The sequence below is a fragment of the Periplaneta americana genome, chromosome 3 (genome assembly GCF_040183065.1).
Source record: "Periplaneta americana isolate PAMFEO1 chromosome 3, P.americana_PAMFEO1_priV1, whole genome shotgun sequence".
In the NCBI taxonomy this organism is placed as follows: domain Eukaryota; kingdom Metazoa; phylum Arthropoda; class Insecta; order Blattodea; family Blattidae; genus Periplaneta; species Periplaneta americana.
The window spans coordinates 19,504,545-19,517,540 of record NC_091119.1 but is presented as its reverse complement, the minus strand read 5'-3'; the positions used below and the strand labels follow the sequence as shown (position 1 = coordinate 19,517,540).

Genomic DNA, 12,996 nt, shown 5'->3' with positions numbered 1-12,996 from the left:
GACAGCAAGGGAGTCGGTCATTTGTTTTTTAAATCACACTTTTGTTCGTAAGTCAGTCTTGATAATACAATTGTCCTAAAAAAATTCAAGTAAATTAGTATCAGGAACTGTTATTTCGCTCATTATTTATTATATCAACCACAATGCATACTAACACTTCAACTGAACACAACTGACGAAAAGGGATAACTCGGAAACTACTTATTTTAAATGTTAAAGCTAGCTTCTTGCGAGCCTTGCGACTAGGGTAGTTTAGTTAGAAAGAGATGGAAAATCTGCGGGGTGGATTACACAGAAGAAACCAGTCTACTTGGAAGCTGGTGTGTGCAGGCTTCTTGTTTACTGCTGCATCACAAATCATCCTGAGCTGCCGCATCACAATATTTAACACATAAATATAAATCGTATTAAAAATAATGAATAATTTTCTCCATAAACTGCAGGTTTATTATGAAATTATTATTAACTGGGGAAGCTAAGCTTTTTAGCTTACAATGACGCTACGCCACTGCTGAATTCCCGGATTTATATGCTTTTTCTAAGAATCCACGTCAGAATTTTTAATATTTTTAGAAATCCATGGCTTCTTCTGGGTTTCAAATCACAAGTCTTGGAACTACTGGCATACATGATAAATCATTCCACAACAAAAGAAGACATTTTGCAAAATAACATTTCATTTGTTATGTATTTTAATTTCTCTGCATTTTCTGGAACACCAGTACCCCCTACACTTTTTTTTCCCGAAATATACCGTACAAATAAAAAATACGGGTGTACTGCGTATTCGAAATGAAACTGGCAACATATTGCTCAGTTTTCCTCCTCCACAACTCCTAATGTGGTAGCGCATGCCATTAGCTTTCTGTGTGGGTATTTCAATTGTTAAATGGCGCTTAAATTAGCAGTAGATATATGTGTCAGAATCAAGTTCAAGTGTAATAAGTGTATAGGCTAGTTTGTGTTCGTCTTATTTTTTCAATTTTTTAGAGGAGTACCACTAAAACTATGAAATTGCAATCTTTTACTTACAGCAAAAACTCAAAATTAACTAACTGAACTCTATTTTTGTTTAAGGAGACAAGGAAATCTAGGTGTTTTCATAGTGCGCAATGCTGAATTTAAGTGGTTATTACTCCGAAAGTATAAAAGGTGTTATTTTAACATTTTTACATGTTATTCTACATGCTTTTAAGATTATATTTGTGGTTAGGTTGTTATATTAACTGCTATAATCGAGTTTTAAAAAAGTTGTATTCAAATGAAAGAAGAAGAAAGAAACAAAAATTGTTAAATTCATGCAACTTTCTTTTGAATTTTTTTATTTTATTAGGTTATTTTACGACGCTTTATCAACATCTTTGGTTATTTAGCGTCTGAATGAGATGAAGGTGATAATGCCGGTGAAATGAGTCCGGGGTCCAGCACCAAAAGTCTCTCTTTTGAAAAATGGTTAATATACATGGCTAAAATTTTTCATACATATTTACAATATACTTATCTACATTCACTAGCAAAATTATAGATCTAGCTCGATTTTATCAATTAAAAAAAAAATAATAGGCCTATACTTTTATAGAAATTCTACTGAGAAAAACCTGAAATTTTTCAACACAAAAATATATGTAAATCTTGTAATACATATTATATCATTGTAAAAATGCTACCATTAAGTCATTATATGATGTACAATGAGTGTGCAAAATTTCAGCTCTGTAACACTAAGTTTCTGAGATACATAAAAATGTTGTTTTAAGAAAACCACATTTAAAAATTAACATAATTTCTGACTTACTTACAAATCTACACTAATTATAATATTACCACTACTATTTAGGCCTACATCATTACTGTTAATTTACAACACTATCACTACTGGTATTTACATCCTGCACAAGGTTTTCACTTTCACATTTCAGTGAAGGGGTGTGGCACTACTGATTTAATGAGATGCCTGCTTCAATTAAAAACTGTTTTTTGTAGGTTAGACACATCGTAACATTATAAAACTATTTCGTCCAACTTCAGATGGCTCTGTCAGCTTAAATCCTGATAGCACCCTCTGATTCAGTAAAAATGATGTCAACATTTCCTAATGCTGTTTAGTCAATTGTCCGAAGACAGGTTTGAACCTCACAAGTTACACCAATAAGGCATTTCCTGATGATACCTTGATATCACTCAGCTCTGCCATGTAAAATCTTCAACTATCATCCTAACATTAAGTACAAATGAATTCCTTATTACCATTAATTCCTAGTAAGTGAGACTGCTGTCAAACTAGTCCAGTAGGAACCATGTATATATATTTTTCTAAATTATAGACATCAGCTCAAAGAATTTGAGTGACCACAAGGGTCCTGAATACAATAAACATGTACAATATAATGTGATGGATACATTAAAGAAAAAAGAAAGTTAATTGTTGAAGGCAAATATAAGTGGATTAATTGAAATCGAGATGATGATGTAATATTTGAAGAGAATCCTTGATAATATTTATAAGTATAGACATTACATAATCAAAATGAATGTGAAGTTTCTTAAGATAATTCCATGTGAATTTTGTAATAGAGCCTCTACTGCCAAACAGCAAACCAATGACAGACCATTGTTTAAGAGGGACGTTGTACTTTTGAGAAAGATACGGCAGACAAGGTTCATATATAGACTTCTTCTCAATATCAACTTCGGTGGCCTGATTTAGGTTTCTTTCGAAACGGATAGTAGGGTCAAGAACAAGAGCCCGTTTTAAGCGTCCGTTAATAGCAATAATGTCTGCCTGTCTAAAAGAACCATCTGATGATACACAATGTACTTCCTCATGAAGCTCCCAATTTAAAGTTTTTAACGATGTCGCCAAAGCATGTCGTACACGATGATGTCTAGCATTGATCAGCAGCTCGCCTTTGGGGCATTGTCCAAGCACGTGTCCAAGTGTTTCAAGCTCGCTACAGTCTGGATGACGGCAGCGGGTTGTGCTTAGAGTTCTGCCCGGTATTGCGCGAACCGCCGAAATATTGCTTGACATTTGTAAAGCATTGGTCCATTCTGAGGAAGATAGGCCCTTTCGATTGCTTACCCATGAGTTAGCCTTGGGGAGATCACTATAAACAATAGCCCCTTTACCACGCAAGGTATGGTTTGTCCAAGTTTGGAATGCGTCATTTTTTAAGTGTTTACGAATTTTGCGACCTGACCAGTTGATAGCATCAATAGCTGTGATATTCAATTTTGACAGAGCAGAAACTTTTTCACTTACAAGGTCCCTAACAATGTGGAGATGGCAGTCATCAACACGAAGAAGAGTATTGCAGATATTTATGTGTTGCACATAAGCTTCCTAAGATACTTTCATTAACGAAAGACCACGATATTTTTTAGGGGAGTAAAGCATTCCGTCTGGGCAGTCATGAGGAAGACCAATAAGCTCTTTACATGCTCCTCTGGTAACTTTATCTAAATCATTAAGAAATTTGGTTTTGATTTGGTAGAGTGGAGCACACTGTAAGGGATAAGTATGAGTGGGCCAGAGATATTGATTCATAATCATTACCTTCTGATCAGGTTTTAATAAAAGGGAGAGACAGCCTTCACTCGCAAATGCAGGAAATTCGGTAACAGCGAAAACATAATTTCATTTATCATCCTCACAGCATTGAATAAGAAAATATTCTCACTTCATGCATTATTCGACCAATTCAATGTTAATGTCTATCTATCTGCACAAATGAAAAAAATCTAATTCCTTGGTTCGAAAATAGCTTCTTTCTTGTCATTAGATACATTGCTGTAATAATATATAATATGAATACTACCTTTGGTACAAATGTTTCAACACAAGGAATAGGGAATTTGATGTGTTGTACTTTACATCCATATGTAATGGGTGAGAGTCTGAAGAAAGTATGTAGAGGTACGTAGATGTAAGGAATTTCACCTGAAAGAAACAACCAATATACAGAGGATAAATTACAGCAAGTAAAATAGCAACTTGGAACATCCAAAGGTCTGGGGTAAAGGGATAACAGAACTTAAATCAAAAGTGATGTCACACTTACGTTGTGGTATATCCAGGAAGTATCCTAAGAGACACCGGAGGACTGCTTCGTGACAGACGACCAGGACATTGCTCTGTCTCTCTAACTCCATAATAACAGGCTCCAGTCTCTCAGTCACATCTTGATAGTTCTCTCCATGTGGATAACGATAATGAAATTTATCCATTTCTCTAGCTTTGCGGATTCCTGGATATTTCATAGCGACTTCTTCATAAGACATGCCATCACATATGCCCTGCAATACACGCCATGAAATACGAAGAGATTAAAATAACAATACAATAAAATTCATGTTAAAACTTTCGTACACTACTTTTAACACTTGAATATAAATAATTGATTAAATGGCGATCTTACTCCTATTAATTATGTAAGCATGTGCGCTTACAGCTGTTTCGGTGCTACTTGACACCATCTGTGTCTCGGCGTCATCTCAACTTCGCTGCCTGTTGTGTGGGTGCGTCCATGTGATGAGTTGAGTCAAATAGTGTGTGTGTTCTGAAATTGTTCTGTGTGTCGAGAATTTGATTGGAATATGTTTTAGTGTGACTGTATATTTCATATTGTTCTAGTGTGTTGAGTTTTTGGTTTTTGGGTTGTATGTGTAGGATTTCCATGTCTGTATTTATGTTATTGTACAGTAGCGTGCAAATTAATCCGAACACGACATATTTTTACATTTTCTGTCATTGTTGGCCTCACAGCTGCTCATACCGCTTTAATTGACATCTGTAGTACGTGTAATTCCATTGTTGAAGGTCTGTCGTTATTATTTTTTTTATAATATGTGACATTTTGCCTGTCGTTTTGTACTTATAAGCATTTCAGTTGTGTTGAAGACTTAATACTGCAATCCTGTGTACATTCTGTCGTCTTCACAAATGGATACAACTCCACGAAAACGGTCTAAAATTATAACATTAGCAGAGAATTCTTCTATGACACAGAGGCAAATTGCTGCAGAATGTCACATCGGTTTGGCTACTGTTAATTCGATCATAAAACGATACAGGGAGACTGGATCCATCACACCCCAGAAAAAAGGAAACTGTGGCCAGAAAAGGAAGACTTCACCTGCAGATGATCGTTTAATTGTCAGGAAAAGTAAATTAAATCCTAGACTAACTGCTGTCGACTTAACCCGCGAGTTAATGGCTACCACTGGGGCGAATATTCACGTCACAACAGTGCGGCGTAGGCTTTTGGAAGCTGGACGAAGGGCTCGTAAGCCTATTAAGAAGCAACTGCTAACCCCTGTTATGTGCAAAAAACGCTTAATGTGGGCAAAATTACATCAACACTGGACAGTGAATGACTGGAAGAATGTACTTTTTTCCGATAAGTCTCATTTCGAGGTCCACGGCCACCGTGTTTCTTACATACGGAAAGGATCCGAAAAAGTAACAGCAGCTCATCTCCAACAAGCACCCAAATACCCCCCTAAAGTAATGTTTTGGGGTTGTTTTACACATGAAGGGCCTGGAGCATTAATGCCCATCAAGGGAATGATGAATTCTAACAAATATATTCACTTATTGGAAACCAGAATCGTACCTCAGCTGCAAAAATCATTTCCGGATGGCAGAGGTGTGTTCCAACAAGACCTGGCACCATGCCATACGTCTCGAAAAACTACAGAATTCTTCAACAAGAAGAATATTCAGGTACTCCCCTGGCCAGGCAACTCACCCGACATCAACCCTATTGAGAACTTGTGGTCAATTTGCAAAAGAAGAATGCAAAATATGGATTGTTCTACAAAGGAGAAGATGATTTCTGCCCTCATTGGTATGGTTTCGCGAGGAAGAAATGAATATTTGTGGGAAATTAGTGGAATCCATGCCAAATCGTCTCAGAGCTGTTATTAGGAACAAGGGAGGCCACATAGATTACTGAGGTATGTCTTAGATCCTTTTTTTTTTATCCTGTTTGAGTGTTTTTGCATAAGTAATTACGTTGTTCGGATTAATTTGCACGCTACGGTACTGTATGTGTCGTTTGCATTAGGCGTATACAAACTCACATGCAATAGTTGCGACAGTTTCTACATTGGACAGACAGGCAGATCATTTCAAACTTGATACAAAGAACACATTAAAGCAATAACCAGAGGACACAATACATCTACATATGCCGAACACATAACTAATGCCAACCACACATACAATAACATAAATACAGACATGGAAATCCTACACATACAACCCAAAAACCAAAAACTCAACACACTAGAACAATATGAAATATACAGACACACTAAAAACACACCCCAGTCAAGTTCTCAACACACAGATCAATTTCAGAACACACACACTATTGGACATAACTCTTCATCATACGAACGCACCCACACAACAGGCAGCGAAGTTGAGATAGCGCCGAGATCTATTAGGCTCTGAGGATGGTGTCGAATAGCACCGAAACAGTTGTAAGCCGCACATGCTTACATAATTAACACGAGTAAGATCGCCATTTAATCAATTATTTCAATTTTTCCTATTTTTAGATGTATTATTTATTGCTCTAAGGAATATGTCTCGTTTTCTTTTGCCTATTTGTTACATTGGAAAATAGATGTCGCTGGTATCGTTCGATCAGTTACCTAGTTCTTGCATTATATTCTGTGCTATTTTTTCTATGCTGTAACAGAGAACTTCAAACGAAAATTTCGAGTTACCTAATTCTTGCATTCAGATGACGATATGTTATTACGGGTCATATGTTATTCTATAGCCTCAATGTTGTTTTTATAGATAATTCACTTTTGAACAGATCTAAATGTGCGTAAAAGGCTTTATTTTTTTACATTATTCTTGCTTTGAGTTCTTCCTCAATGGAGTTATAACCATTCCCTGTTGCGCCTAGATCTTTAAAATAATTAATTTGTTCAATCCGTTCGTTATTAATCAATGTATTATCTACATAATTTTTATTTCTCACACATTTTAGATACCGTAAAGTGGGGTGACTTTGAACGCCGAGGTGACTTTGAACAGTAATTTTGCGCCTTTCTAAGTTAAATGCTGTACCCTATTGTAAAAGAACTGAACTAGTTTATTGACAACTTAAGCAGTTTTATCGCAATTGAGTACAGCATTTAATTTAGAAAGGTGCAAAATTACTGTTCAAAGTCACCTCGGCGTTCAAAGTCACCCCTCTTTACGGTAGGTATTTTGTTTTTTTTTTATATATTTATTACTACGCCACATTGTAGGGATTCTTTCTTTATAAACTTCAATTAAAGATTTTTGGATTTGCACCGATCAATACTTGTAATTTCAAGCGGTGTTGTCACATTTTCGTTCCACCCACATCAATACATTGATTTCTACCAGCACCTTCCACAGTTAATACATTTTAAGCTGTAAGATTACTTTTAATTAAAATTAACCTTTTTCTGTCGTCATCGATCAACTCCAGATATGGCAACATTGGTTTTTACTCCACGTGGACGTCAATTACAATTGCTAACGTATCATTGGTAGACACTGGAGCAGTATCTGAGAAGGCCTAGTCAATAATCACACTCTTTGACACCGACTTGGTATTAATTGGACGTGAATACTTCACGAAACATGTAAAACATATGACAAAAGTCATATATGTCACATTCGTAACAATAATTTTTCTCCCTATCGCTTACTCTCATTTCTGTATAGAAATTCCACTATCCAATTGGCTGTCATATTCAAGCTGCAAAACAACTCCTCCTCTCCCGCTCTAATTAGTCACAAGTGATCCAATTAACAGATCAGACCAATAAAATTGCACAAGTTATCATTACTCACCACGTCTATTTCGTTGAGAACTTTCCACCTTTCTTGAGGACATGCTATATGTTCTGCAGTCGAGATCGTCCGCTGCTTTACCGAAGTCCATACTCTTAGGTCCGGTATATTCATACCAGCAACAAATTTTGCTAGCGCCAATGCATACTCTTTACCTCTAGGCGAGAGTTCAGAATCGCCGCCAACACGATCTGACAAATTAAATTCACTTTCTCCATGCTGAAAAATTAGAGAAAAAATAAAATACATTGCATGAAGTAGTGAACAAATTGTTTAAATGATCATGACTGGTGAATCAGGCTCTTCTCAATCTGACATCAAGATTTTACGTTTCATGCCATCTTATTTTCGGTTGGTCTATGTTTTTTCTTCATCTGGTTGATTCACACACTGACACATACATACCCATATTCACTTTTATAGTAGTAGCACAGTCTAGTATATACAGTCACGAAGCTTGAGTTGTGAGGGCGCTATACTTGTTTTTTTGAAAGATGGGACATGACAGGAGCGTTACAATCGGAAAAACAACTGAATGTCACATAGCGTGGTAGGCCTGTTGCTATGGTAACAGCGGTTGAGTTGCCAAACTTAGAGTTCGCACGTGGCGAGTGCTTAATAGCTTTCTTGGAGACATTTATTGTGCACACAATGTTAGCTACTTCGCACGAAAACATGACGACCTTCCCTCATCCCCTTCACCAGTTAACTGCAGGCACGCGCAAGGGATAAACCCTTAGCCGAGTTGCCAATTCTTGAAGTCATTGTGATTTGCGAACGTTTTTCAAACTGTGTTCCGTGAAACCGCGATTTTCAGAAAGACTATATTATCTTTGTAAATATACCTTAATTTATAATTACTAAAACAAAATTGGTATAAAAATGAACAAACTTATTTTAAAAACACTTTATATTTATATTTTCACTAACATGTTTTGCCTAAATAAACAAAAAAATGCAGACTTCTATAATAAGTGTTAAATTCTCATGTTATTGAAGTTCCAGAATTTTATACTTAATTAAGAATGTTGCGCTGGTAAAATTGTCTGAAATTGTGATCATTGAATAGTTATAGAATTTATAGTACAAAAGAGTAAAGTTAGATTTTATCAGCTTCGCCTTGGGTGATAATTTCCACGAACGCATAAAATCTGTTTACTCTAGTATGCTATACAATATTTTATTCATTACTGGTATGTAAATTTAATTTTAAATTGTAGGGCTTTTTTTTGTAATGTGTTGTTGGCGAAGAAGTTCATTTACATTCATTTTAATTAATGCTAATATGTTGGTTGTCATGTGGAGAGTGATTTAAAAACATTTAATTCACTGCTGTAAGTTAGAAAACTTTTAAGCACTGCTGTGAATAATGTCATTATTTAGGTTGCTAAGGACGGTGTTGCTGTTGGCGATATCTCTTTCGCGTACTGTTCACTTATGTTCGGCGAAGTAAATCACTTTTAAAATCGTCTATCTTACCGAATTCTGTTTTAACTTGTTTATTTTCTCTTTAGTTGGTGAACCGTAATTCTTAATTTCTATGCCCATATATCCAACTCCGCCGGTTGCGTCCGATGTTAAGTGATTAAGATTTATACTTATTAAATTGCCTGAACTTTCGATTACTTTATGGATAGAATTTCTAACGTTAGACACAATTTTAACACTTTGTTTTCTTAGCTACGCTCCTCTGCAAATAAGATATTCTGTTTTCTTCGACGGTGTTTTTTGTTGTTCTTGTCGTGATCTTCAGGTGTATCAGGAGGCCTAGCTGCGGATCATCTGCTCCAACACTCATTAATCATGGCCGGAATAAATTAGACATATTGAGGCGCACAACGGTATAAAACAACACGTCGACAAAGACACTGAGAACGGGTGAAAGCCATCAGGTAGAGGCAATGGCTGTTAGATTTGGCAATGCTGGGATCTATTGTATTTCTGCCACGCGGCTAGGGGTTGAGTAGAGGATGGGGGTTTATGAGGGATTGCCAATTCCAAGAAGAGAGGCCGTCATGTTTCCGAGCCAAGTATACGTTTCGTCTTTGATTCTTTGTCGATTTTTGTATTGTTATCTTGCCTTCGCGTCAATATTGTCAATGAATCTTTTAACGTCAGCCATTTGTTAGCTTCCATCAGCTGGCAGCTTGGTAGTCCATATTGGCAACATGGCACTGTAGTTCCAAGCTCGGCCGCTTAACTGTCATGTCCCATCTTAAAAAAAAAAAAAAACAGGTATAGGAACAATACACTGTGCAGGTACTATTTCGCATTATCTGTAATGAGGCGATATTAGCGATCCTAGTGGTTAGCAACTATCTATGGATGCATATTTACTACATATTGAGTTTCGTGACTGTATATACTACACTGTGCTAGTAGTCAGAAAGTACCGGAACTTCGGGTGGCAACGCCATGCTCTATAGGCAACTTCTCTGCCTTTCTCGTGTGATATGTAACCTACTCTTCAAGCCACCGGCGTGGCTCAGTCGGTTAAGGCGCTTGCCTGCCGGTCTGAAGTTGCGTACGGGCGCGGGTTCGATCCCCGCTTGGGCTGATTACCTGGTTGGGTTTTTTCCGAGGTTTTCCCCAACAGTAATGTGAATGCAAGATAATCTATGGCGAATCCTCGGCCTCATCTCGCCAAATATCATCTCGCTATCATCAATCTCATCGATGCTAAATCCTAGTAGTTGATACAGCGTCGTTAAACAGCCAACAAAAATAAAACAAATAAAACCTACTCTTCAGGCGTATAGACTCAGTGCGAACATGTGTAGATACAGGGACATAATTTTATTTTTACTTCAATTTTTATTGTACCCGAGTTTTTGAATGTACTTCACTCCCACCCCTTCTACTAATGAAGTTCAACCGTCCTCCACACAGATCGAAGACTGCCTATACAGTCATAGTAGCCTTACGGTCATTGTAAACAGTACGTTCCAGAAATATGTTCGCGTTTTCCAGTGACGAAAGAGCTTTCAATATTGAATCATTTTCGCACAGATACTGTCGTCCATTTGCCTACGTCGTATCCCGGTTTCCCCCACCAGCTTTTATTCGCCAGCTAGTGGCTGGGCTCTCTTAGCTCCTTTCTCAGAACATTAATTTCTGTTAGGAATTGGACGTCTACGTAATATTATACAACTGTTTAAAATAACTTAAATAAAAGGGCCTTGTTAAGTAATTAACTGTCACGTGATTTCCTCCCTTCCTACGACCCTACGACATAACCACTTGGACGGACAGTAGATAGTATGTCTCAGTAATTTTATCTTTTCGGAACGGGCAGAAGTGAAGATTGAATTTACAGTAAGTAAGGTACCCTTTTATAGAGTAGGTACGGAATTATTTCAACATGAGTTACTAGTACGAAGAACGAAACTAGTAATTTCAATTAGGTACAATAGTCTATAGTGCGATAAATGCACATTAGAACTGAAGCCTGTATCGAAATGAACGGTCACCATTTTCAAAAATATGTTTAAATATCCACATTATGATTATTTTTCAATTTAACTTCATTCTCTATATTGTACGCTAATGTGCTGTAGACAGTATAGTATACACTGCATAATGAATATGTCCACATGGACAGCTCAGTTCGTGAGTAAAAACATTCATTGTTAATACTGTACTGTATTTTGATTAAACAAAAACCTAATGAAAATGATCAAACTCAAAAGCGCAATATTTCATAGTTTACGTAAATGGATGAACTACTTTTCTTCCCTCCTATACCTAGTAAAGTGATTTGTTTATATATTACGCCAGTATCATCGAATTCCAGTCGTGGAACGGGGTAGCAAACGGCGTCGATCCAGAGGTATAGGCAAGTTAATATTAAAAATGTTAGTAAAAATAAAATGATGTCCCTGTACCTTTGTTGCAGATGGCATACAACCATTTACACAACATCGCCTTTAAAGTACGTCCTCTGGGCAGTGACACACTTCTGCCAGCGCCAAACCACTTCTCGAAACATTCCTGCAACCCATCTTTGGTCACTTCCCGCAAAGCGCGTCACTTGAATTTTCACCTCTTCGCCTGACGCAAACCTCCGTCCCCTGAGTAGGGATTTCACCTTTGCAAATACAGTAGAACCTCAATTATCCGTCACCGTATTAACCGATTGATGGATTATCCGAGTGACTTTCTCTCTCGCTCTTTTTTTTATGTAGAAAAAATATGAAGTACTGTATGCACATTATACAGGGACATCATTTTATTTTTACTAACATTTCTGATATTAACCTGGCTATACCTTTGAATCAACGATTGCTATCCCCTTTCACGACTGGAGTTCGATGGCGTAATATACAAATAAACCACTTTACTAGGTATAGGAGGGAAGAAAAGTAATTCATCCATTTGCGTAAACTATGAAATATCACGCTTTTGAGTTTGATAATTTTCTTTAGGTTTTTGTTTAATCAGAATACAGTACAGTATTAACAATGAGTGTTTTTACTCACGAAGTGAGCTGTCCATACGGACGTATTCGTTATACTTACTTACTTACAAATGGCTTTTAAGGAACCCGAAGGTTCATTGCCGCCCTCACATAAGCCCGCCATCGGTCCCTATACTGTGCAAGATTAATCCAGTCTCTATCATCATATCCCACCTCCCTCAAATCCATTTTAATATTATCCTCCCATCTACGTCTCGGCCTCCCTAAAGGTCTTTTTCCCTCCGGTCTCCCAACTAACACTCTATATGCATTTCTGGATTCGCCCATACGTGCTACATGCCCTGCCCATCTCAAACGTCTGGATTTAATGTTCCTAATTATGTCAGGTGAAGAATACAATGCGTGCAGTTCTGCGTTGTGTAACTTTCTCCATTCTCCTGTAACTTCATCCCGCTTAGCCCCAAATATTTTCCTAAGCACCTTATTCTCAAACACCCTTAATCTCTGTTCCTCTCTCAGAGTGAGAGTCCAAGTTTCACAACCATACAGAATAACCGGTAATATAACTGTTTTATAAATTCTAACTTTTTCGTTATGCAGTGTATATTATACTGTCTATAGCACATTAGCGTACACTATACAGAAAGAAGTTAAATTGAAAAATAATCATAATATGGATATTTAAACACATTTTTTAAAATGGTGGCCGTTCGTTTCGATACAGGCTTCA

The 12,996-nt window shown here is 37.0% G+C and overlaps 1 protein-coding gene across 1 annotated transcript in view; it reads right to left on the bottom strand.

Annotated features, from left to right (window-relative positions):
- Positions 1-2,332: 2,332 nt before the first annotated feature.
- Positions 2,333-12,996, bottom strand: part of LOC138696852 (6-phosphofructo-2-kinase/fructose-2,6-bisphosphatase 4-like) — a 35,043-nt gene continuing 24,379 nt past the window's right edge. The window contains exons 7-10 of the mRNA XM_069822300.1: positions 7,850-8,068; positions 4,062-4,296; positions 3,787-3,940; positions 2,333-2,360 (exon numbers count right to left, since the gene is read on the bottom strand). Of these exons, the coding sequence (XP_069678401.1) occupies positions 2,333-2,360; positions 3,787-3,940; positions 4,062-4,296; positions 7,850-8,068 (636 nt within the window). The remainder of the gene's footprint in view (positions 2,361-3,786; positions 3,941-4,061; positions 4,297-7,849; positions 8,069-12,996) is intronic.